Here is a 21,880-nt window from a genome sequence, read left to right as displayed (position 1 = left end):
GCAGCCAGGCGAAAGCTGTCGGTGCTACATTGAAGCACCAGCACTATCGATATGTTACAGTAGTCGTGAGCTTGATGCGATAGAAGACGTTCAAGACAGTCGAAGCACTGTGGGCTGTATCTCCTCCTGCTTATCGTGGTTAGCCTGGCAGCTAGGATACTGCGTAAGCGGCATTCTGGAGGCGTAGCGTAGGCGAGCACCAAGCTCCAGATCAACGTCTTGGCTTTGCTTGCAACCAGAGCTAGGATTCGGCTGGGTTTCGTATGTTTCTTTTCGAACACAAGACATTTCGCGTGGGTCGGCGTACCATCGCGAACGGCACATGTGGTCATGCAGCCAAGTGTGTTGCATAGCACACCTTTCGACTACTTCTGCCCGCGGGGCAGGTGATGTTGCGGCGCTTCAGCCAGGTTAGGCAATGCCCGGTGTGCAAGCCAGTCGATGTGTCCATGGGTGTATAAAGGCATTGTGTCGGCTGCGCGTGTTCCATGTGTGCATGCACATTGATCGCGGGCTGTTCCATCCGAGCCGACAAGTGGTCGAGCAGGTTCATGGCCTCTTGAAGATGCCACCGATCGTTGATAGCGAGATCATGTGGCTCCGACTGGCAGCATTTCCCGCATCTTGCTGTCCCATTTGTGGACAGGTCCATCTCCAACGTTGTATCTGTAGTAATTATCCGTGCCGCCCTTCACCATTGCTCGTCGCAACGTGATGTTGATTCTTCCCAGCTCTGCCTCTCCACCTTTACGCTTCGGGATGCTGTGTAGCCAGTTGCTTTGTGTCTTGCCTCGCATCAGAATCATGTCGCCTGATGCCAAGGGTAGCTTCATAGGTTTCGTCTCGGACTCGTGCTTGCCCGGCGTAGGCTTGTGCTTGAGCAAGAAATCTCGTTTCGCTCCGAGCGTGAACGAAGCTATGGCAGGATCGATGCCCAGAAAGCGCTCGTCGTCGCTGTGGTAGGAAATGCTGTCGTTGCCGTTGGCATAGTAGTTCACCAAGCAGAAGTTGAACTTGCAGCCTGTGGCGTTCTCGGTCAGCTCTCTCAAGACGTCCAGACATTGTGGCAGTGGTCGCGGGCGACACTTGTATGTAGTCGGTGGCAGTGGTTTTCCATTCGCGGCGTCTACAATGCCGCCCTGCTCATCGAACCGGGCAGTCTCGTCGAGGCCAAAGACGGTGGTATATCGTGGCGTGTTGATCTGGCTCTCGGTGGGCCCACGTTTGATCATGTATGTGACGCGGTAGAAGAACAGCTCGCTGCGGAGGAAGTCGAAGAGGGCTCGCTGGATGTCCGTTTGTATATATGGCTGGAAGTACAGTAAGTCGAGGTCCGGCTGGTCGTTGATGATGCGTCCCTCTGAAGCCGGCACGAAGTTGAGCAGCTCTCTCAGCTCTGATGGAAGATGTGGCAGAGCAAATGGGTAAGTAGCACGTGTGGACACCTCTTCATCGGCAGCGCTGTTGTCCTTGGCATTGTCTGTCTCGGTCTCGGTCTCGGATGAGGTGACAGTGCTTAATGCTTTCGACCGCTTCGTTGGTGCAGGACTGAAGAAGGCGTCAAGTGTCCGCGGGCGTTTCGACATGATGTTATGTGTGAGAGAGGAGGGAACACGCGCGCAATAGAAAGTGAAAGCACATCCGATCCATGCATATGCATATCAATGACTTCATCCTCGGTCTCGGTCGAATGCGCGTCGCGCACTCGCGTGGACATGAAACGCGAAACACACACCAAGCACGTGCACGCCTTGATGCCTGACACTTTCAATGCTGACTTCTTCCCATCGACTGCCGTCGAACAACATCGACCTGCCATCTACTCTCCCAATGCCCGGCTCAACAGCACATAGACTGTACTTACTAATGCGGCATGGGCCCGCGAGCTTCACGGCGCAGAGTCGTGACTTCCGACGATGAGGACGATGACCCAAAGGAGATCAAGGCCGAATCACCCAAACCAGCAAAGCCGGCCGCTGGGAAGTTGAAGGCCATCAAGAATGGAAAGGCTGCCTCGACGAGCAAATCTGTCAAGGCAACGAGCCCCAAGTCGTCACCCAAGAAGCGAACCTCGAAACCCAAGCAGGAGACCAAAGAGCCACCAAAGCCAGCTGCAAACCCCATCTATTCCTTCTTCAACAATGCCACCCAGCGGCAGCAAAGACCGCAGCCATCTGTCAGCCCAGACAAGTTTTCCACTCATCGCGAGGAGCTGGACACGATACAGGATGACCTAGTCGAGGACGATGATCACCCAAACGGAACGGGTACAGCACTCTCAAAAGGACCGAGCACTGCATTGGCGTTGCGAAAACGCAAGTTTGGACGAACGCAGAGCTTCGAAAGCGAGTCGAGTCTTCCATCCACTGCATCGCAGAAGTTCAGAAAGGCAAGTGGTGGAGATCGTGTCCCGACTCTGACTGTCAAGAACCAGGACAACCGGCCCTGGACCGAGCAGTTTGCGCCAATTGACCTATCAGAACTTGCCGTACACAAACGCAAAGTCGACGATGTGCGGAAATGGCTAGACATGGCGTTGCGAGGGAGGCGCAATAAAGTGCTTGTGCTTAAAGGCCCCGCTGGCTCCGGCAAGACGACAACTGTACAGCTACTGGCCAAAGATATGAGCATCAGCACGTATGAATGGAAAGATCCAAGTGGTGCTGATTATAGTCCGGAAGGGGCATTATCGTCAGCAGCACAGTTTGAAGAGTTTGTTGGCCGTATTGGCAAGTCTGCCGGATTGATGCTTTCGTCTGGTGACGGATCAGGGCTCACTCAGCCTGACTACAAGGCTTCCACAACGGCGGAATCATCCGACAGATTGCAGGCACTACTCGTAGAAGAGTTCCCTAATACCTTCTCCAAGCAGTCCGCCACGTTACAATCATTCCGCTCAACGGTTGCGCAGTATCTGAGCTCGTCTGCACCTCCACACTCGAGTCCCACGCCCCTGATTATGGTCATCTCTGAAACGTTGCTTTCCACCAACACAGCTGCAGCGGACAGCTTCACTGCTCATCGCCTACTTGGACCAGAACTCATAACGAATCCCTACGTCAACGTCATCGAGTTCAATCCTGTGGCACCTACTTTCCTGATCAAAGCGCTTGAGGCGATTGTGGTCAAAGAAGCCAGGAAGTCCGGACGGAGGCGAACGCCGGGATCACAAGTCTTGAAGCGCATCGCAGAAAGTGGAGACATCAGGAGCGCAGTATCATCGCTCGAGTTCTTGTGCGTGCGTGGCGATGAAGAAGACTTGTGGTCGAGCAAGGTGACTTTCACGAAGGCGAAGCAGTCAACGACGGTGCAACCTCTTACGAAAGCTGAGCAAGAAGTGCTGAAGCTCGTGACAAATCGCGAGAGCAGTCTGGACATCTTTCACGCGGTTGGCAAAGTCGTGTACAACAAACGCATTGATGTGTCAACCTCCGCTGGCTTGCCGCAGCCGCCAGCATGGCTGCCTCAGCATAGACGTAGCAAGATTCCTGAGAACGATCCTGACATTCTGATGGACGAGCTAGGCACGGACACATCCACCTTCCTGGCAGCGCTTCACGAGAACTATGCTTTGTCATGCTCGACTTCGAGTGCCGACGACACCATGGAGAGCCTCGCTGCATGTATGGACAACCTGTCGGACTCGGATCTGCTATCGATCGATCGTTTCTCATTTGGTACAAGAGCGTACTCTGGCTCTGCAACTGACACATTACGGCAGGACGAAATGTCGTTCCAGGCCGCAGTCCGGGGCATCTTGTTCAGCTTACCCAGTCCAGTCCATCGTAGTGCTGGAGCATCTGGCAATCGAAGTGTCGCTCACAGCATGTTCTACCCTACGTCTCTGAAGTTGTGGCGCAAGAAGGAAGAAGTCGGCGATAATCTGGAGTTGTTGATCAGCAAGCTAGTGTCAGGTGGCACATCGAGTACTGGTCGATGTGGTAAAGTCAAGTCGACGACAGCATCCGGTGTAGAAAGCTGGCAGCAGAACACTTCATCCCGGGCGACCTCATTCAATCCTGATGAAAACAACACTGAGGGAACACCGCAAGTCAGCACCGAGCTCAAGAACCAGATGCTCCTCGACCAGCTACCGTACATGCTACACATCCTAAGCGCAAGGAGTGCATCCCGAGACGAACAAATTCTGGTGGATCAAATACGTGATATCACAAGAGTGACTGGCATAGCAGCGACAGAAGATCTGCAGGCGGAGAACGATGATGCAGACGACAACATGAACGACAAAGAACAGTGGTCCACAGATCGACCTGACGCAGAGCCTGGAGTGAAGAAGCAGCGGCTGTCGGGTAAGAAGCAGGTGACGTTCGAGGCACCACAGATACCGGTTGAGTTGAGGGTTGAGAGACTGGTACTGGCAGATGATGATATTGTCGATGATTGATTGTGCTGATGTTGATGACTTTAGCGAGGAGTTGGGTGTGCATGGCAAGATGTGCAGATAGTGGGCATATGCAGAATAGCTGTCAATGATCAGGGCACAGAGCTAATGGTGGAGATGATGTTCTGCTCCTGAAATATCTACACGAGTCATGTGAAGCTCACTTGTGGCGTTGACTGCGCCACACCTTCAATTCCATCACCAACATTTCAGCTTTCCACCTCTCAAACTTCCACCACAACACCTCACCACCCCCACCATCCACCACCACAAACATGGACTACCAAAACCGCGCGGGCTCCAAATTCGGCGGCGGCGGCGTCGCCTCCCAATCCGCAACCAACGCAGACCGCCGCGAACGCCTCCGCAAACTCGCGCTCGAAACCATCGACCTCGATAAAGACCCCTACTTCTTCAAGAACCACGTCGGCTCCTTTGAATGCAGGCTCTGCTTAACCGTCCACCAGAACGACGGCTCCTATCTCGCGCACACCCAGGGACGGAAACATCAGACAAACTTGGCGCGGCGCGCTGCGAAAGATGCGCAGCTAGCGAAGGGGAAGGAGGATGGCGGATACACCGGTGCGAACGCCGTGGTGGTCAAGAGGAACGTCGTGAAGATTGGACGGCCGGGCTATTCCATCACCAAAACCCGCGATCCCATCACACGGCAAGAAGGACTCCTCTTCTCGCTCCAGTACCCCGAGATCGCACAAGGTGTCGAGCCCAAAGTGCGCTTCATGTCCGCGTACGAGCAGAAAGTGGAGGATCCACCGGACAAGGCGTTCCAATACCTGCTGGTGGCGGCCGAGCCGTACGAGACGTGTGGGTTTAAGATCCAGGCGAGGGAGGTGGATCGCAGGGAGGAGAAGTTTTGGACGTGGTGGGATGGTGATAGTAGGCAGTTTTGGTGTCAGGTGAACTTCAAGACGGAGCGGGAGGAGAGGTTTAGTGGCGTGCCAGGACTGTCGAGAAGATGATTTGGGTGGCGGATTGGAGTTGACAAGGAGAAAGTACAAAGTCGATGAGGCTACGTGTGCGGTATGCGCCATGATGGAGCGCGAGAGGGCGACGACAAGGCTCTCTGCGATTGCTGTGGAGTAGGCATGCGAGCTTGCTGGACCTTCTCGCCAGGCTCTTTCCGCGCGCAAGCCTTGACTAGAACGCGGAGACGCACGAGGCGTTGGGTTGATGGTGCGTGGTTTGGGTGCACTGTAAGATTCAGCAAATTCGTCCAATGAGACACCCATACTGACTGCGTTCAGCCTTCCTGTCCACTCTGAGGCCAGCTCTTGTCTAGCTATGCCGTGTCCCAAACGTAGTGTCCGCTAAAAGCCGCATCTGGGCAATTACGCTGCCCGCATTCATGTCGCTGCCAGGACCGCTTACAGGAAGCAGGCGCGCAACGCAGGCTACACGCACGATCGGCACATGTCAAATCGTGTCTTTCATGCTGAGGCAATGACAAACGCAATGCAAAGGCTTGGTCTCCTTCTCGACTCACTAGCTGCGTCCCGTACTCCCTGTCATCTGAACCCTCCCGACTCGGATCTTGCTCACTGAATCAAACCTTCACTACCCCCGTCGAAACACCATCGCACCTCCATCACACAGATACGACGCACCACTCACATACCCCGCCTCCTCCGAGCACAAAAACGCAAACGTCCGCCCCACATCCTCCGCCTCGCCCAACCTCTGCAACGGGATCATTTTACTCAACGCCACCCTCTGGTCCGCCGTCGAAATGGCATGTAGCGCTGGCGTGTCCGTGAAGCCCGGACATACAGCGTTCACCCGAATACCTTGAGGACCGCAATCTATGGCGTCGGTCTTGACTAGCCCGATAATGCCGAATTTGGTGCTGCAGTAGGGGGATGCGCCAGGCGAGGCGTTCAGACCGGCCATGGAGGATGTGGAGACTATGCTGCCTCGGGTGCCTGTGCTGTTAGGTGCTTGTTGTAGCATTTGGCGGATTTGGGCACGGTGGCAGGGGAATGTCTGTGTACGTGGTGGGGTCAGTGGAGGTTATATCAGAGTGTGCATGTATGCCCCAAGCGGTCTCTGGTAAGTGCTTGACTTACGCCATAGAGGTTAACATCGACAACTCTATCATACGTTGCAACGTCCAGGTCCACGACTGGAGTTCGTGCTGGACAGATCCCAGCGATGTTGAGAGCGTAGTCCAAGCGGCCGAAACGAGCGACGCATCGTTGGACGAAGGCTTCAACGGATGTCTCATCTGATATGTCCACATACGTCGTATCCACATCCAGTTCCATGCCTGGTACTGCTGCCTTGAGAAGAAGATCCTTGGTTGCTTCGAGCCCGGCTGTGTCGACGTTGCCGAGCAGCAGTTTCTGGCATCCTGTTTGCACGAACGCGAGTGCGGCTCCTCGACCGATACCTGTTGAGATTGTCAGACATTACTGGACTTCTTGGGGCCCTGAGGACTTCACCTTTTGCTGCGCCGGTTATGGCGGCTGAGCCTGTTAGGGGGCTGAGCATTGTGGTTGAATGTTGTGTTCTGTGGTCTGGGTACTAGGTGTCAATTGTCACAGTCTGAAGGCTTTCACCATGCAACTACATCGGCCTACAAACTTGGACTATCCAATGGACACTCAATCAAGTGGCTAGCTTCGAAGCTGAGGGAGAGCTTCCGTTGAAGTCGTTCGGGCCGAAACCAACGTTACCTGTACGTGAGGGGGTATCGAGACGATATCAAGGCAAAGCATCTCGAATGGTCAACTGGCGTCGTCGTCGACACAATACGTCTAACAGTCTGCCGAACCTGAATCAAGATCCTGCACAGCAGAACGTTCTATCAAGATACAAGCCGTGCATGATGACAACTCAGACTTCCGGAGTTGCGCTTGTGACAAACGCCGCGAATGGTAAGTGGTTAGTTGCGTATTAAGAGCAGAGGACTCATAGAATCTCTCACAGATACAGGCCTAGCTATACTGCACGCACTCATCAAGGGCGCTTGTACACGAATCGTCGTCGCCGACGCTTCGAGCAATATGCAGAAGCTTGTGGCGCCCTTGTCTTCCGACACTGTTCAGCTTCGTGTGGTTCGACACAATCCCGGAGATGACGATGGCTGGGATAGAGTGGTACAAGAAGCAGCTGGACACTTTGGAGAGATTGATTACTGCATCAACTGCTCGCCTGTGACTTCAAAGTTCGCCACACCCAAGCCGACACTCGACCTTGACCCGGCAGAATTCAAAGCTGGCTTGTACGACACGTCGAGAGAAGTATGCACTGTCCGGAATCAGCTAACTCAACAGCCGACTGACCAAACTGTGACCATTTAGCTATGGCTAGCATGCAGAGCCCAGCTTCGCCAACTCACAACGCAAACCAACAGCAAATCTACACGAAGCATCGTCAACATCATCCCATATGGCAACTTTGGCACTCATCCCGGACATACCATGCTTGCTGCTTCATCTTATGGACGGACTGGCATGACCAAAAGTATGGCCAAAGACTTTGTCACGTCTGGCATTCGCATCAACGCTGTATGCCCTGGGCTAGTGGAAGGCGAAGTTGACACAGCGCCAGTGCTTGAGCAGCATATGAAGCTATCCGCTGGGCGGCTGATCACTCCTACAGAAGTGGCAAATGCCGCTGTATTCCTTGTAGGCGAGGGCGGGAATGGTATGACAGGAATGGCGATGCCAGTCGATGGAGGCTGGAGTATGACGCACAACTAGCTCGGTTTCATGCTACTGCGATGAATGCAGTCAATCATCCAATCTACAATCCTCTCCTCTGTCTTCCGTCGTAGCGAGGGCTCAATCCACTTCAAGCCCAAAGCCCAAACATGTAGCTGACCCCATCCCACATGAAGCTCGTGCTTTACACCCGCTTCGCGACATAGCCGAGCCCAGTCTTTCGAGTCAGACAATGCGAACTCAGGCCCACCGACGAAGATCAACTGCGGGTTTAGATTCTTGATCTGCTCGAGCGGACGACACAGCGGATTCACGTCCGGATCCGTCGCAGCGTAAGGTCCCAAGAATGCATTGGCCATAACAGGGACTGCTGTATTTGCAGCTACCAAGAAATCACTCATCACAGCTTGATTTCCGCCCTCGTACGCCGATAGAGACATGTCCAACCACGGCGATATCAAAACCGATCCGGCAGGCTGTGGGACGCCGGTCTCAAGGGCGTGTAGTGCTGCGTTGATGCATAAGCCACCACCGGCCGAGTCGCCCATGAACATGATCTTCGATGCCGGTATGTTCAGCTCGAGGAGATGATGATAGGCAGCTAGGAAAGCTGCTCGCTGGGCTGGGTGAGGTACTTTGCCACTTAGCGCTGTAGAGACAAAGAAGCAGACATCAGCTCTCTGCTCCAGCGGACCTATTTCGCACGGAATACTTACGATACTCCACGCTCACAAAGATCACCTCTAGCCCTTTCGCCTTGGCGACTTCGATCCAGCGCCTCGTGTGCCAGTAGTACATCCTAGCCTCGCCGCGGGCGTAGCCTCCGCCATGCGCGTACAAGACTATGCCGACATCGTCGCTATCGCCAGCCGAATGGAGCCGATCGACTTGATCCCCAGGTGTGACATAGCCATTCCAACCTGTTCCGTGGATTCGCGCGGCTTGCTGCAAAGTGTATGTCGCAGGTAGGCGATGAGTCAGAGTTGGAAAGCACAAGGATGTCGAGGCGAGGTATGCTCGCTGGACCTGTGTTCGAAAAGACTGGTAGTAGGGGTAGTGTGGGAGGAGGATTCTGTGGAGGGTGAGAAGTAGGAGTTGTACGGTGAAGTAGTAGAGGAAGTTGATTGCTTCTAGCGGATGGTGCAGGATTTGCCAGGGGAGGGAAGGCATGTTGGGCTAGAGATCGATGCTTGGCAGTCGTTGTGCCTGTCTTCCACCGCTCTGCTGTCGGGGTACAGTATATGCGCATGTCCTTCTACCGCTACCTCGTGATCTCGGAGCTCCGGGCTTTTGGAAGCCATGCATTGCCCCCGCGATGGTGATGAGGCATCGCTTTCGGCAGAGACTCTGACTGCCGGCCTGGGAAGTGAATGTTCTCTTCGGCCCGAGTCGGGAGCCGGACTTCACACCCAAGCGGCCTCAACCGCAACCTCACTTTTACGTCTCGCATCTCGAATGGGCTAGAGCATACTCTTCGATGGCACAAACGCCGCGGGCACGTCTACCTCACGTGCTCTGATGAACTCGACGAAGCCCTGACTTGCGTGTCAACAGAGAGTCCAGCAGATGTAGTTCGGCTTGAACATCAATACACACCTTGCCAAGAGCATCGACACTGCTCGTACTGCTGACTCCGCTGCCGAGAAAGTCATACACGACGAAGTGCACCGCTCGAATCAGTGGGAACTCGCAACGCTCAATGCGTAGCGCTGGGTGGTAGTCGTCACCCATGAGCTCTGGGACTGCAGGTCAGCATTGCCGCACGCCACCAGACGGATCTTACTGCATTACCAATCAATCGCGTAGTTGACAGCCAACTCCGAAGCCATTGCCATTTTTCTTCCGTTTCCTGCGCGAGAGGGAAGAACAACCCGACGTTGACGTTGGCGCCCTTGTCGCCAGAGCGGCCGTAGAGCAGATCTCCCACTGCTGTTCTCTTCGTTGGCCCAAAGTCAGCTATGGGCTGGTATGCTTCTACGGCTAGCGAGGTAGGGGAGGCCCTCACGATCTTCCTCGCAGCATTCGTCCTGTCCACTTTTGAAGTCTTGGACGCAGAGAAGACTTGCTCGTGGCCTTTGGAAGATTCCGCCAGCATGTGGCACGTCTCTACAATGGACGTGGCCGGTACGAGGCCAGTGAACAGCTTAACGAATGGCTTGGGATCGGCGGTACGATAATCAAGTATCGGCGTCAGGGCGGGAAACCCTTGCAGCTGATTACTGAGTAACGGCCCTAGAAAGCGTCCTCGGGTGAGCGACTTCGCATCATCAGCCTGGGCGAAGACTCTTGCATCTGGTCAGCAAGCGGCACCACTTCGAGCTGTTGTTAATTACTTACCTGAGTGTTGTCATAGACGCATTGAGCGAATTCGGGTCATAGACCTCAGCACCGCACACTTGGAACTCAAGCTTTTTCAGCACCGATGCATCGACCATCTTCAGCGACATGCGCTTGAAACTCTCAACTTTCTCCTTGGCCTGTAGCCCAGACACGAAGATGTAAAATTCGGCCTGGTATCCAGCTTCGGCGGTCAATGCAAGCTTGAGAGTCGCTTGTGCAGGCAGGCCTTTTCTGTTGTGATCAGGACGATACATTGGATATGCTCCGGAGCACATACCTTTTGCACCACTGACTTGAACTCTATCGTTGCCACATTGTGCGAAGCGGACATTGGTGAAGTCGCCGACAACGTCCGGATTTAAGTATGTGGTACCTTGCAACTCATAGACGAACTGAGTCCTTACAGTATCCACAGTCACCCTAAGGAAGAAGATCAACGAGTGTCAGCAGAAGATGTGGCAGGTGCTACACTCACATCCCGTTCTGCCCTGGTTGCTTCTGGATGATCGCGGAACCGTCGGACGATATTTCGGCGATTGGGAATGATAAGTCGAAGTGTTTGGGTCCCATAGCTTGGAATCCTGCGAAGCTCCCGCCACACTGGAGTTGCTCAGTAAACCTTGGTTGGCGAAGGAGTCTGATCGTGGCTTACAACGTAACAGCCGCATTCTATCAAATGCCCAGCGAGTAAAGATCCAGCGAGCTGGTCATGGTCATCGGACTTCCAACCGTGCCACCAAGCGCACAGTCCAACGACCTATCGTCCTCTCATGTCAGCTTGATCTTACAGATGGACTTCAAGAATATTGACTTGCAGGGCTAGCATCTGTACAGCGTCCGGCGATCACGATATCCGCCCCGTGTTCGAGAGCCAACTGGATTCCTGTCGCCCCGATGTATGCGTTCGCAGACAGGATCTTTCCTTTATCCTCTCGGAACGAAGCAAAACTCTCGCCAACAGAGGTCAAGGGCTGGATGTTCACGCTCTCCAAACGCTCCAGAATATCGTCTCCGCTCACGTGTGCAATGGTCCGCTGGATGTCGTTCTCGCTGAGCAGTTGCTGGACTCGTAAAGCAAGCTCCTTCGGATTGCCTCCGCCAGCGTTCACAACACATTTAAGCTGCTTCGGGTAGGACTTATACTCGGACAGGCCCAGCCGTAAAGAATGCAGGAAGCCCGGTTCGTAACTTGCTGCTCCGCTGCTGGCTTTTTGCAAAGCGCGTGTGCCGATGTTGTATTCGGAAAGCCAGTCGCCAGTGATTGCATCGACCTTTGTGGAGCCGGACAGCATCGACTTCAGGCCTGGACAGTCGGCATCAGCTTCTTGCCAGCGATGATGTACATGCTGTACTCTCACCATCCAGGCGGTCGCCCGTGGATCCCGACACGTTGCCGATCAAGATTGGCCTCATGATTGGCAAAGCCGTCCAAGTACTGCTCTCATCAAAGAGCCTGAGAGCTGTTATGCTCCACGAGCCTCACCAATTCCACATCACCTCCGACAGCATCTACTTGCTCTGAGCCTTGCAGAGAGCGGCATCGGTCCGAGTCTGGTGCACGGTCGAAGTGAAACGAGAACTCGTGTCTCTTATATAGCTCGGCCCGACATACTACACGACCAGACACTCGCAACATGCAGTGTCACGAGGATGGCCTCCAATGCTGAAGAGTCTTGCCGGGACAGGTCAATCGATGGTCGAGTGATTACTTCCAGATCATAAACAGAATGGGCAAAATACATCGTTCAAGGTATAATGTTGACATACTAAAGGTTGATCTTCTGACCTTCGTGTTTCGACACAACGACATCGAGACTCGAAGCCGTCCTCAGTACTTTGATGCTTTCCGACCTGATCGGCACTTTAGCCTCGCTCAAGGCGAAGAGTATGCGAAGCGCATTGGTCTTGGTCTGCGAAAGTTGGGACTTGAAAGCGACGACAAAGTCTTGCTCTTTTCTGGCAACAACCTGATCTTCCCGCCCTTGCTATGGGGTGTGATCGCTGCAGATTGCGTATTCACGGCTGTTTCTCCGACTGCATCTTCTTCAGGTACAAAACACTACCCGTCAACGAGATGTGAGTCTTTCAAGCTGAAGACGGTGCTACAGAACTAGAAAATCAGCTCAAAGCCTCAAACTCCAAAGTTGTCATTACTAGCTTGGATTTGGTCGACAAGGCTGTGCAAGCAGCGGCAAAAGCTGGTATTCCAACTGATCGAGTCTTCATCTTCTGTCATCCAGAAGATGCGGATCATATTTCCCGTCCAACGGCAGTGAAGCCATGGACTGCATTCTGGGCTTCTCAGTCCGAGGGAATGAAGTTTCAATGGAACGTTTCCACCGATCCTAAGTATCTGGCATCGAAGACAGTGATCCTAAACTTCTCAAGCGGGTATGTGCTGTCTGAATCCAATCGGTACAACGTGACCAAGACTGAAAACTTACTGTTGTATAGGACCACAGGGCCACCTAAAGGCGTTGAGATCACTCATGCCAATGTCGTTGCCAACTCAACTCAACTGGTCCACTATCGAACAATGGCTGCGGACCGACCGTCATCCCATGCTCGCCGAGAAAGACTCGCGCGTTCTGGAGAACGCTGGCTAGCTCCGCTACCAATGTACCATGCATACGGCCAGATATACTACTGTGTAAATGCACCTCTCATGGCAGCCAAAGTCTACATCATGTCAAGATACGAGATTGGTCTGCTACTGCTGTTCGTTGATCTCTATCGCATCACGTTCTTGACCGGCGTGCCTACTGTTCTAGTGCAGATGTCGAAACAACCTGCTGGTCGGTTCAACCTGGAGTCAATAGAGTACGCATTAACTGGCTCCGCTCCACTCGGCGGAGAAACTGCCCGGTTCATCGAAAAGAACTTTCTACCTCGTGGCTTGGTCTTGCGTCAGGGTTGGGGTATGACCGAGACTACAAACTCGATGAGTGGGTTTTCGCCCGATGATCCTGAAGACTTCCGCTCAATTGGATATCTCAACCCGAACTGTCTCGGTCAAGTCGTGCCCGTGGAGGGTATGTCGTGGGCTGATGAGGTTCCCGCAGGCGTCGAAGTCGGTGAGCTGTGGGTCAGCGGTGGTAACGTCATTAAAGGCTACTACAACAATCCTCAAGCGACGGAGCAGACCGTAGTCATGCGAGATGGCATTCGGTGGCTGAGGACTGGCGATGTTGCATACTTTGACGCTGATGGCAAGATTTTCATTGTCGACAGATTGAAGGTTAGTGTGACCATTCACCAACTGTGACCCTCTGCTGACATCTATCGCCAGGAACTGATCAAAGTCGAAGGCCTCCAGGTATCTCCGGCCGAGCTGGAAGCAGTGATTATTTCACACGAGGGAGTCGCTGATGCAGCTGTGCTTGCGGCCAAAATGTGAGCATTTCGATTCTCTTCCTTAAGCTAGCACTCTACACTGAATACTGACTGCTCTGTAGCGACGGCGGAGAGTACCCTCGGGCATTTGTTGTGAAGAAAGACCCGACGATCACAGAGAGCACAGTACACGATCTTATAAAGGAAAGGTTTGCCAAACATAAGTGGCTTACTGGTGGGGTTTACTTTATCAATGAGATTCCAAAGACACCCAGCGGCAAAGCGCAGAAGAGACGCCTGCCTGACCGACCGGCTAAAGTGATAAAGCTGTAGAAAGCTCGCTACCTCTTCGAATTTTACGCCATTATACATCATTCATCAAACATACTGTGCTTATAGTTGCCTTTGGCATCGAGGCTCCTTTCAGACAACTTGGCCCATTCTTTGCTGATCAAGGCTGCCCTCTCGGCACTCCTTGGCGTGATACTGCATCTGTACAGAGGTCAGCACGTGCTACACATAGGCTCAAGTGTAGACCTACTGGAACGGCGCCGGCATCGCGGCCAGACCACCCACCATTGCGTCTCTATCGATCCCGATTATGTTGCCGTTAGCATCCTTTGCCTTTCCAAATTCAAATGCCCACAGCAGACGAGCAATGCTGAGCATGAGTGTGTTGTGCGCAATATGCATGCCAGGACAGATTCTGCGGCCAGATCCAAAGCCCCATTGACCTCGCTCCTTTGGAGAAGCCAAGTTTGCGGACTCGTATACGGATGTGTCTGGATTTTGCCTCTCGGGATAGAATCTTCGCACGTCGTCAAACTCTTTGGGATCATGATTGGCCGACCAAACAGCCAGTACAATGGTGGCACCAGCAGGTATGCGGTAGTCTCGGTAATGTTCTTCCTTCACAGTGGCGTGTGGAGTTGCCCCGTTGATGGCGGTGGGCATCCATCGAACAGCCTCCTTCGCCGTCTGGTTGATGTACTTGAGATCCTTCAGGTGATGACTCGAGGGGATCTCATCTGCTCCAACGACGTTGTCAAGCTCAGCTTGAGCTTTTCTTTGCGCTTCCGGATACAAGACCATGGCCTAAGTGTATATGAGTTTTTGACTTGACTAAGGACGATTGATTAGGGTGGCTCACCTTGATAAGACCTTGCAATGTATATCTCGTGGTGTCAGCTCCGCCTTCGAAGGCAATGCCCGCAATGTAAGTCGCGGCGTGATCCGTCAGTAGCTTCATGTCAGGCTTGGCAGCTTCGATATCGAGAGCAAAGCCTACGCACAGTCAGAAATCTTTCATGAGTTGGCAATCCGAAAAGGCGCCACGGGAGGGGCTATGCAGGGAAAAGGACTCACACGGTAGTGCACTGCTCAGACCCATCTTGTAGGCCTTCCCGAACGTTGCTTTCTCCTTGGCGTATGCGTTCAGTGCCTGTGATGCCCAGGGGTTCATTGTTCGAGGAAGAAGGCCCGCTAGTGGTCTCAGTGACGGATACCAGTCCAACAACTTGGATTGTGCCACGCATTGGAAGAATCCGTGCGAGTTCTCCAACATCTCGTGAGTCAGTGGATCATCAACACTGGGTAGCCGAAAGCCGTAGGCGATGCTCGTTGCCATGCTCCCGGTCATTCGACCAAGATAGTCAACGAAGTTTGTCGGATCTTTGGCGATCTGGGTGAGCATCTGCAGAGTCTCTAGCTCCTAGGAAAATAGTCGGCATCATGTCAGTGATGGAGAGGGACCAATCGTCACTTGCTTGATATGGCAGATATTTCTTCGCTACCGTGATGTTCAATTGAGAGTGGTACAGCTTGCGCTCAGTCCTCCACAAGTCGTCGTAGCTACCCGTGTTTGTAGTCAGCCTTACGTATGGAGTGGTATATGATACTACCTACCCTCGCATGATGATTCTGGAATCATCGAAAAGCTCGCGCACCCACAACAAAGGCCGGTCGGCATAGTTGGATCCGCGTTGATCCACGAGATCACGAATGACATGGCCATCGGCAAGAACGATCGTTGTAGACTGGCCCAGCTTCAGCGAAAAGATTGGACCATCTAGCAAGCGTTTATTCAGCACCGTAAAGTGTCTGTAGGATATGGATTCTCACATTGCTGTGCCCATTTCTGATATTGGAGGTGAATGTTCGCTTTGGGAATTTGGTGTAGGTTTCCGATGATAGGCAGAGTGGGTGGACCTGCTCGATTGTAAGTACCTGCCCAAGCAATAATTGGAGGAGCCTAGACCTGGTGGGCAATCCTTTGGCCGAGAGCCAATGCTGAGCAAGCGATATAGCAGATATGCTGCAAGCACCGCAAGAAGAGCGGTAATCGCCGGTGTAGGAATCTCCAGCGTGAGCTGTGAGAGCGCCATGACTGATGGCGAAGTCAGGAAGTGCGTGGTTGACTCGACTATCCTCACCTTCTGTCCAGGGACATCTGGTGCGATATTGCTGGTCAGGACCCGAGGTGCAGCAACAATAAGCAGTCATCCATCGTGGCCCCTCGGGCCGAGTGCCTATGTGGTAAGCACAACCGATCATGATCTACTGACTGCAGTGCATGGGAATACCGAAGATACGTGGCATCGAACAGCTAGACCGCACAAAGTGGCGGTCATTGTTCTCCAGGCTAGCCAGAGCCAATGCGTGACGAAAAGATGGCACGGCACAACATTCTAGGCGACTACTCGATCCCAGAGGAAACGAAGCGATTGCTCCAAGATGGAATCCTAAACAACGATCTTCACAAGGATCTGCCGCCAGACATCGCACAATGTGCAGCGAAAGTCACGTATGAAGGCACGTCTTTGCCGTCCATCGCAGTCAACTGGCGGCTTGCCGAGAGCATGGCCGCACTCAAAGGCTTCGAAGCTGCGATGATCAACGTCTTGCTCGTGAGGGGATACGGCATCGAGCCATTGCCGATCAAGATCAACACGTACATACGTTGAGGACGAACCGCGTCCGGAAGGGTCGACTGACATCGCGCAGAGATCACGCACAATTACTGTTCATGAGCTCGTTGCTACTTTCGATCGAACCCGGCCCAGAATTCGCAGTCGAGCCAACCCCAGTGAGAGAGCTGAGTGCAAAGTACTCCCATCTCTTCCCATTACAGGACGTTCATGACATGGCCAACTCGCTGTATCGTCGTGCAGCGACAAACATCTACAAGACGAGCGATGACCAGTACATCCATTTGCATGGCAAGACTGTCTCTATCTTGTCCGCTCGACGCGGATCGCTGACTGGGTCGTATAGGCAGCTTGAACCCCGGTCCAACCATCGCCGCGCTGGAAATGGCCCCAGATCGACCAGAAATCCAGACACTACCTGCTTCGTACCAGCCCTATGAAGAGGTCTGTTCTAAAAGAACAGCACAAGACCTCGAAGTTCTGCTCAACGAAGAGGCAGAACAAGCATGTACCATCGCCTGGACGCCCGAGCAATTTCGCAACAGCGAGCACGGTCAAGCCAATGCAAAGACCGGTCTCTACGACATTCACCACAGGGACGTCGCCACTCAAGGACCTTCCTGGTGGCTGCCGACTGGAGCAACTTCACTATCGAGACCGCTGGCTGGCCTAAAGGTTGTGGATCTGACACGTGTCATTGCGGGCCCATCGATAGCCCGCGGCCTGGCAGAGCTGGGGGCAAGTGTAATGCGCGTAGCGGCTCCACATTTGCCAGACTTCACCGGTCTCCATCCCGATCTCAACTGGGGAAAGTGGAATGCTTTCTTGGATCTACGAGAAGAAGGCGACAGGATGAAGTTGCGAGAGCTGATTGCTGAGGCTGATGTGTTGTTGGACGGTTATCGCCCTGGCAGGTTTGAGAAATACGGTTTCGGAGTTGAGAATGTGCTCGAATTGTGCAGATCACGTCCTCGAGGCGTTGTATACGCACGCGAGAACTCCTATGCAAGTTGCCTCTGCAGCCCTTGACCTGTATTTTCTAGCGCTGGCCCCGTTGCAGGGCTGGGTGGGTCCGTGGAAGCACAGAAGCGGATGGCAGCCGGTCAGCGACGCGGTAGGCATGCAGACCATCCATCTCCAGTTGCTGTACTGATCAAGCCCAGAATACCGGCATATCCTGGGGCTTTGGACGTGCGATGGGCAATGAAGAGCCATGCACACCAGTCTGGCCAAACTCCGATTACTGGTGAGTTCCAATCGTAACATGGTCCAATCTTCCCATAACCTGACAAGCCCATAGTACAGGCGTTGTAGGCTGCGCTGCAGTTCTGCACGCACTCATCCAGCGAGGAGAGCGCGGAGGCTCTTATGTGGTCGACATCGCCCTGAACTATTACAACAGCTGGCTTCGCGATACCTGTGGCGAGTATCCTGAGGATGTCTGAAAAGATGTCTGGACCCGGAATGGGCGTAAAGTCTTCAGACATTACCAAAGCATGAACGTGACGGTTCCGGCGTATCTTGGCATGATCAAGCAGCACTCGGCGGATGTGCTGCTTCGACCCGAGTTCTTCGAGAGGCGGGTGAGTAAGGCTCTGAACATTGAGATGCAGGTGGCAAAGCCGGCTTTGTATTTTCCCGAAGGCAGCGTGGAGTTGAGGTACAATGTGGGCACAAGAGGGAACGGTGTTGATGATGCTGTGTGGCCAAAAGATCTCTTGATGGAGATTGTGAAGGTGTAAGAGGTCCACGGGTAGATAGAAGCTGCCTCGCTGGCACCTGGCTCGTGCTTGCCGAGCTTTCCGAATGCCAAGACTACTGCAACAATTGGCCCGAGGCAGAACCCCCTCCCCCTCCCGCTCCGCCTCCCCATCCCCCTCCCCCGGCAACTCCGCAGACGGCAAACATCACAGCCACAGCCATGATCAAATTCGACAACATGCTGTCATCCATACTTCGCCTGGCCGAGGAAGCAACCTGACATATGCCCGGCGAAGCCTGCTGGCCTTGTAGAGAGCGAAAGCTCAAATGCAATGCCGCCGCCTCCGGCGTACCCTGCGCAAGATGCAAAGACACCAATCGAGTGGCAGACTGTTCAGCGCCACCCAGACAAAAGCGCAAGATCAACAGGCACAAACGTGTCCGCCTCGACGACGTAGCCTTGGACGATGCTGGGCCTGCGGAACCATCAATTCCCTCAACGTTGGTCACTGCAGAGGGAGATCAGGACCGCGACATGCTCAGCAGCAGCGCCCAATGGACCACTCCAACGGGCTCGGAGATCTATCATGAACCTGCCGCACGCATGGACGGTACCATGTTCGGCCTGCAGGCACAAATAGACACTTCGACCATACATCACAGTCAACCAGTACCGCCACATCCCACTACTAATCACAGCGCTTTCCTCATTGGGACTCCACTGTCCGAGCAAGACGACGATAGTATCCTGGCACAAGTCTGCCAGAACATGACTGCTCCTGACGGCGCCAATGCTCGTGGCGCCATTGCCGAGAGAACCTGGGCGGGCGCCGTCGAATATCAGAACAATTTGAACCCCACCGGCATACTGGGCGAGATTCTCGGTCGTCCCGAGTCCAGCAGACTGTTTATGGTCACTCGTGGAGCTAAAGGTGAATCGCAGAAGACACGGCGGGAGGTCGAGCTTCACGGGCTTGATGAGCATGACATCGCCTATCTGTCCGCCAAAGGTGCTTTCCGTTTACCAGCAGCGGGCGTCTGGTATGTCTCCCACTGAGGATCTGAACGAGCGAGCTGCTGCTGACATGGAGCCGTAGCGAGGAGCTGTTCAGTGTTTACTTCCGTTACGTCTATCCGTACGCCCCAGTCCTAAACCGTAAGGACTTTCTGAGTCAGTACAGTCGAGGGGAACATTCTGCCTTCCTCATCCAAGCTTTACTCGCCAATGTGACGCCGTACGTGAGTAAGTATCTCATCAGTCGCGCAGGTTTCGTGGATCATGCTACCGCCCAAAAGACCTTTTATCGCCGCGCTACGCTACTATACGACTTTAACTGCGAGAAGAGCCAGCTTGTGCTGCTTCAAGGGTCACTGCTGCTCGGCACGCTGTGGGTTTCCTACTTCAGCGATAAGGACTACTCGTTCTGGATGTGCAATTCCATTCGGATCGCCGCGAGAATGGGACTGCATAAGAAGTAAGTGCATACTGTACATGCCATCGATTGAGACTTGATTGACCTTGTTCCTCCCCGTAGGCGTATTGCGGGTGATCTCGATCCACGACTGTACATGTTGCTCAAGCGAATATGGTGGACAATATATGTCAGTTCCTGCCAAATATCGCACGTGCATTGCTAGCTACTGATGATAGCAGATCCGAGAAGTTGTTACGAGCATTTCTGGGCTCGATAATGGTCGCCCAGCTTGTCCAAAAGAGTGCGATACTTTAGATCTCACGGAGGAAGATTGGCCCGATGATATTGAAGGCTGCCCAGCGCAGCTTGTTGGACTGTTGCCGGCCGTTCAGCCGCATCACAAGCAGTTCTTCATTGAACTCTCAAGTCTGGCGAAAATAGGTGCATATCGGTTGACTGACATTACCGAAGTATGACTGCTGACAATCGATCTTTAGGCATGACCGCAAACAACTGTATTCTTTCGTGCTCTACATCGGAGATCGACAAAGCTTGTGCTGAAGGCATCATCGAAGCCATCTACGAATGGCGTCTCGCTTTACCACGCGTACTTCGAATCGAGTCGGTCCGTGACTGGAAGAATGAAGGACTCTGGGTCTTGGTTCTAATGTGCTGGTGCTACCGCCTTGAATGCATGGTCTACCGGGCCCTACGTAAGCTGTACAGCGTCGGAGACGGCGATTACGAAAGCACCACCGAAGCACTGCACAGAGCAATATTCGAGCTCGACGCGATAGTGCGCCGGGCGGTCACACACTGTGTCGGCCAGTTGCTGCCGATGTCGTTGTAAGTCAGCCCGACGTAGCCTTAGTCTGATGCAGCTGTCTGACCGAATTTCTAGCTCAACCGCGGTTGCGACGCTCATCACGCTGTGCGTCGAAATGTTGATCCAGCCTGATCTGAAGCGAAGTGACAAGCTTATGTGCGAGGAAGCTGTGCGCACAAGCATTGCATTGCTCGGGGCCTCGCAGGAAACTTGGCCCTGTCTACGATGGATGCTGAGGATGTTCGATTGGGCTCTGGCTCAAGCTGGACTCTCGTTCGATTCGGGCATCGAGCAGTTTAGTTTACAGAACGACGGCGCAATTACACTATCCGACGGCGTCCCCACTCGAGGCTCGGCGTCAGCTATGTTTGGTGAAGCGCCTGGCCTGGCTCCCGGGATGCTGAATTTGGGTCCATGGACTGGATATCCTTTGAGGACCTGATTGCTATATGAAAAGTACAAGAAGCTGCTTTGCTGCTTCAATTTCGGGAGAGCTCTCTCGACATGGCAGGTGCATCTTCAGAGAGGTCATAGTGAGCTCCCTTTCGGCCGGACCTGCTTACTCAAAGCCGCTTTTCCATGCTCGGCCAGTGCCAAAGTCTTCCCGCTGGCCTTGTCTCGAGCAACGAACTGGATGACGGCTATCAGAGCATTTGTTAGCTCTTCTGCGACCTGGAAGTCGGAACGCAGCAAAGGATGTACCTACACAAATTCGCACCTATACCGCGAACCACACACTCGACAACGATGGTCGTGTTCATCATCGTCGGCCTGAGATATGTCACACTCAACGTCCTGGATACACCACCGAATTCCCACCAGCCTTCGCTAGAAATAGGAGCGGCCGCCATTGTGGTCGCCATGTCGACTAGCAAAGCCATGGCGCCCCCGTGCATTCGCTCCATAGGGCTACAGAGGCCTGGTACAACGTCGAGCTCGAAAATCGTCGTAGCTTCTTGGCTTTTGCTGTCCAGCGTGGCGCCGATCACGCGTATCGCTCGCATAAGTACGCGTTCATGGCCCTAGGTCGGAATAGTTGGCGAACATCGCAAGTGCCCGAAAGAGAAGGGAATGGCGCCATGATCATACCTCGTAGCTGTCATCCTTTTGATACCGGTCTATGTACTCTTGTATTCTGGCCTTGGGATCTTTGATCGTGATGTCGAAGGGCATTGGTCCGCTTGCGCGTTTGGTAGCCATTGCCGTTCGATTCACAGCGCGGTGGTATTGGACTCACACACAACTTCAGTCAC

The 21,880-nt window shown here is 53.6% G+C and overlaps 13 protein-coding genes across 13 annotated transcripts; 7 read left to right on the top strand and 6 right to left on the bottom strand.

The window, feature by feature from the left end:
* Window positions 1-590: 590 nt before the first annotated feature.
* Window positions 591-1,586, bottom strand: CLAFUR5_00171 (DNA oxidative demethylase; the record flags this gene model as incomplete). The annotated part of the gene is made up of 1 exon (XM_047899319.1): window positions 591-1,586. The coding sequence occupies one exon, from the start codon at window positions 1,584-1,586 to the stop codon at window positions 591-593; it is 996 nt and encodes a 331-aa protein (XP_047756788.1).
* Window positions 1,587-1,873: 287 nt separating this feature from the next.
* CLAFUR5_00170 (Cell cycle checkpoint protein RAD17) lies at window positions 1,874-4,405 on the top strand (the record flags this gene model as incomplete). The annotated part of the gene is made up of 1 exon (XM_047899318.1): window positions 1,874-4,405. One exon carries the CDS (start codon window positions 1,874-1,876, stop codon window positions 4,403-4,405), a length of 2,532 nt encoding a protein of 843 aa, XP_047756787.1.
* A 272-nt stretch (window positions 4,406-4,677) lies between these two features.
* On the top strand, window positions 4,678-5,382 carry CLAFUR5_00169 (Splicing factor 3A subunit 2; the record flags this gene model as incomplete). The annotated part of the gene is made up of 1 exon (XM_047899317.1): window positions 4,678-5,382. One exon carries the CDS (start codon window positions 4,678-4,680, stop codon window positions 5,380-5,382), a length of 705 nt encoding a protein of 234 aa, XP_047755577.1.
* A 595-nt stretch (window positions 5,383-5,977) lies between these two features.
* CLAFUR5_00168 (3-oxoacyl-[acyl-carrier-protein] reductase) lies at window positions 5,978-6,910 on the bottom strand (the record flags this gene model as incomplete). The annotated part of the gene is made up of 3 exons (XM_047899316.1): window positions 5,978-6,403; window positions 6,487-6,809; window positions 6,862-6,910. The coding sequence occupies 3 exons, from the start codon at window positions 6,908-6,910 to the stop codon at window positions 5,978-5,980; spliced, it is 798 nt and encodes a 265-aa protein (XP_047755578.1).
* Window positions 6,911-7,142: 232 nt separating this feature from the next.
* On the top strand, window positions 7,143-8,124 carry CLAFUR5_00167 (2-(R)-hydroxypropyl-CoM dehydrogenase; the record flags this gene model as incomplete). Its single annotated transcript, XM_047899315.1, has 3 exons — window positions 7,143-7,296; window positions 7,349-7,662; window positions 7,723-8,124. The coding sequence occupies 3 exons, from the start codon at window positions 7,143-7,145 to the stop codon at window positions 8,122-8,124; spliced, it is 870 nt and encodes a 289-aa protein (XP_047755585.1).
* On the bottom strand, window positions 8,121-9,255 carry CLAFUR5_00166 (Esterase; the record flags this gene model as incomplete). Its single annotated transcript, XM_047899314.1, has 2 exons — window positions 8,121-8,734; window positions 8,802-9,255. 2 exons carry the CDS (start codon window positions 9,253-9,255, stop codon window positions 8,121-8,123), a joined length of 1,068 nt encoding a protein of 355 aa, XP_047755586.1.
* Window positions 9,256-9,545: 290 nt separating this feature from the next.
* Window positions 9,546-11,838, bottom strand: CLAFUR5_00165 (uncharacterized protein; the record flags this gene model as incomplete). Its single annotated transcript, XM_047899313.1, has 9 exons — window positions 9,546-9,620; window positions 9,682-9,821; window positions 9,877-10,370; window positions 10,423-10,651; window positions 10,703-10,845; window positions 10,901-11,025; window positions 11,078-11,182; window positions 11,241-11,728; window positions 11,784-11,838. 9 exons carry the CDS (start codon window positions 11,836-11,838, stop codon window positions 9,546-9,548), a joined length of 1,854 nt encoding a protein of 617 aa, XP_047755583.1.
* A 314-nt stretch (window positions 11,839-12,152) lies between these two features.
* On the top strand, window positions 12,153-14,091 carry CLAFUR5_00164 (Phenylacetyl-CoA ligase; the record flags this gene model as incomplete). The annotated part of the gene is made up of 4 exons (XM_047899312.1): window positions 12,153-12,474; window positions 12,534-13,663; window positions 13,715-13,818; window positions 13,881-14,091. The coding sequence occupies 4 exons, from the start codon at window positions 12,153-12,155 to the stop codon at window positions 14,089-14,091; spliced, it is 1,767 nt and encodes a 588-aa protein (XP_047755584.1).
* A 38-nt stretch (window positions 14,092-14,129) lies between these two features.
* Window positions 14,130-15,451, bottom strand: CLAFUR5_00163 (Cytochrome P450 monooxygenase; the record flags this gene model as incomplete). The annotated part of the gene is made up of 4 exons (XM_047899311.1): window positions 14,130-14,250; window positions 14,300-14,853; window positions 14,909-15,042; window positions 15,124-15,451. The coding sequence occupies 4 exons, from the start codon at window positions 15,449-15,451 to the stop codon at window positions 14,130-14,132; spliced, it is 1,137 nt and encodes a 378-aa protein (XP_047755581.1).
* Window positions 15,452-16,427: 976 nt separating this feature from the next.
* CLAFUR5_00162 (Acetyl-coenzyme A transferase) lies at window positions 16,428-18,130 on the top strand (the record flags this gene model as incomplete). Its single annotated transcript, XM_047899310.1, has 6 exons — window positions 16,428-16,708; window positions 16,762-16,976; window positions 17,032-17,666; window positions 17,746-17,799; window positions 17,849-17,931; window positions 17,986-18,130. 6 exons carry the CDS (start codon window positions 16,428-16,430, stop codon window positions 18,128-18,130), a joined length of 1,413 nt encoding a protein of 470 aa, XP_047755582.1.
* Window positions 18,131-18,181: 51 nt separating this feature from the next.
* On the top strand, window positions 18,182-18,427 carry CLAFUR5_00161 (Acetyl-coenzyme A transferase; the record flags this gene model as incomplete). The annotated part of the gene is made up of 1 exon (XM_047899309.1): window positions 18,182-18,427. One exon carries the CDS (start codon window positions 18,182-18,184, stop codon window positions 18,425-18,427), a length of 246 nt encoding a protein of 81 aa, XP_047755579.1.
* A 242-nt stretch (window positions 18,428-18,669) lies between these two features.
* Window positions 18,670-21,069, top strand: CLAFUR5_00160 (Fusaric acid cluster transcription factor; the record flags this gene model as incomplete). Its single annotated transcript, XM_047899308.1, has 6 exons — window positions 18,670-19,427; window positions 19,484-19,861; window positions 19,922-19,988; window positions 20,041-20,242; window positions 20,299-20,647; window positions 20,703-21,069. The coding sequence occupies 6 exons, from the start codon at window positions 18,670-18,672 to the stop codon at window positions 21,067-21,069; spliced, it is 2,121 nt and encodes a 706-aa protein (XP_047755580.1).
* Window positions 21,070-21,155: 86 nt separating this feature from the next.
* On the bottom strand, window positions 21,156-21,827 carry CLAFUR5_00159 (uncharacterized protein; the record flags this gene model as incomplete). The annotated part of the gene is made up of 3 exons (XM_047899307.1): window positions 21,156-21,268; window positions 21,334-21,649; window positions 21,717-21,827. The coding sequence occupies 3 exons, from the start codon at window positions 21,825-21,827 to the stop codon at window positions 21,156-21,158; spliced, it is 540 nt and encodes a 179-aa protein (XP_047756893.1).
* Window positions 21,828-21,880: the final 53 nt, after the last annotated feature.

This window comes from Fulvia fulva, chromosome 1 (genome assembly GCF_020509005.1).
Source record: "Fulvia fulva chromosome 1, complete sequence".
Taxonomy (NCBI): Eukaryota; Fungi; Ascomycota; class Dothideomycetes; order Mycosphaerellales; family Mycosphaerellaceae; genus Fulvia; species Fulvia fulva.
Note: the sequence above shows the minus strand (reverse complement) of the source record. Positions and strands in the feature narration are given on the sequence as shown.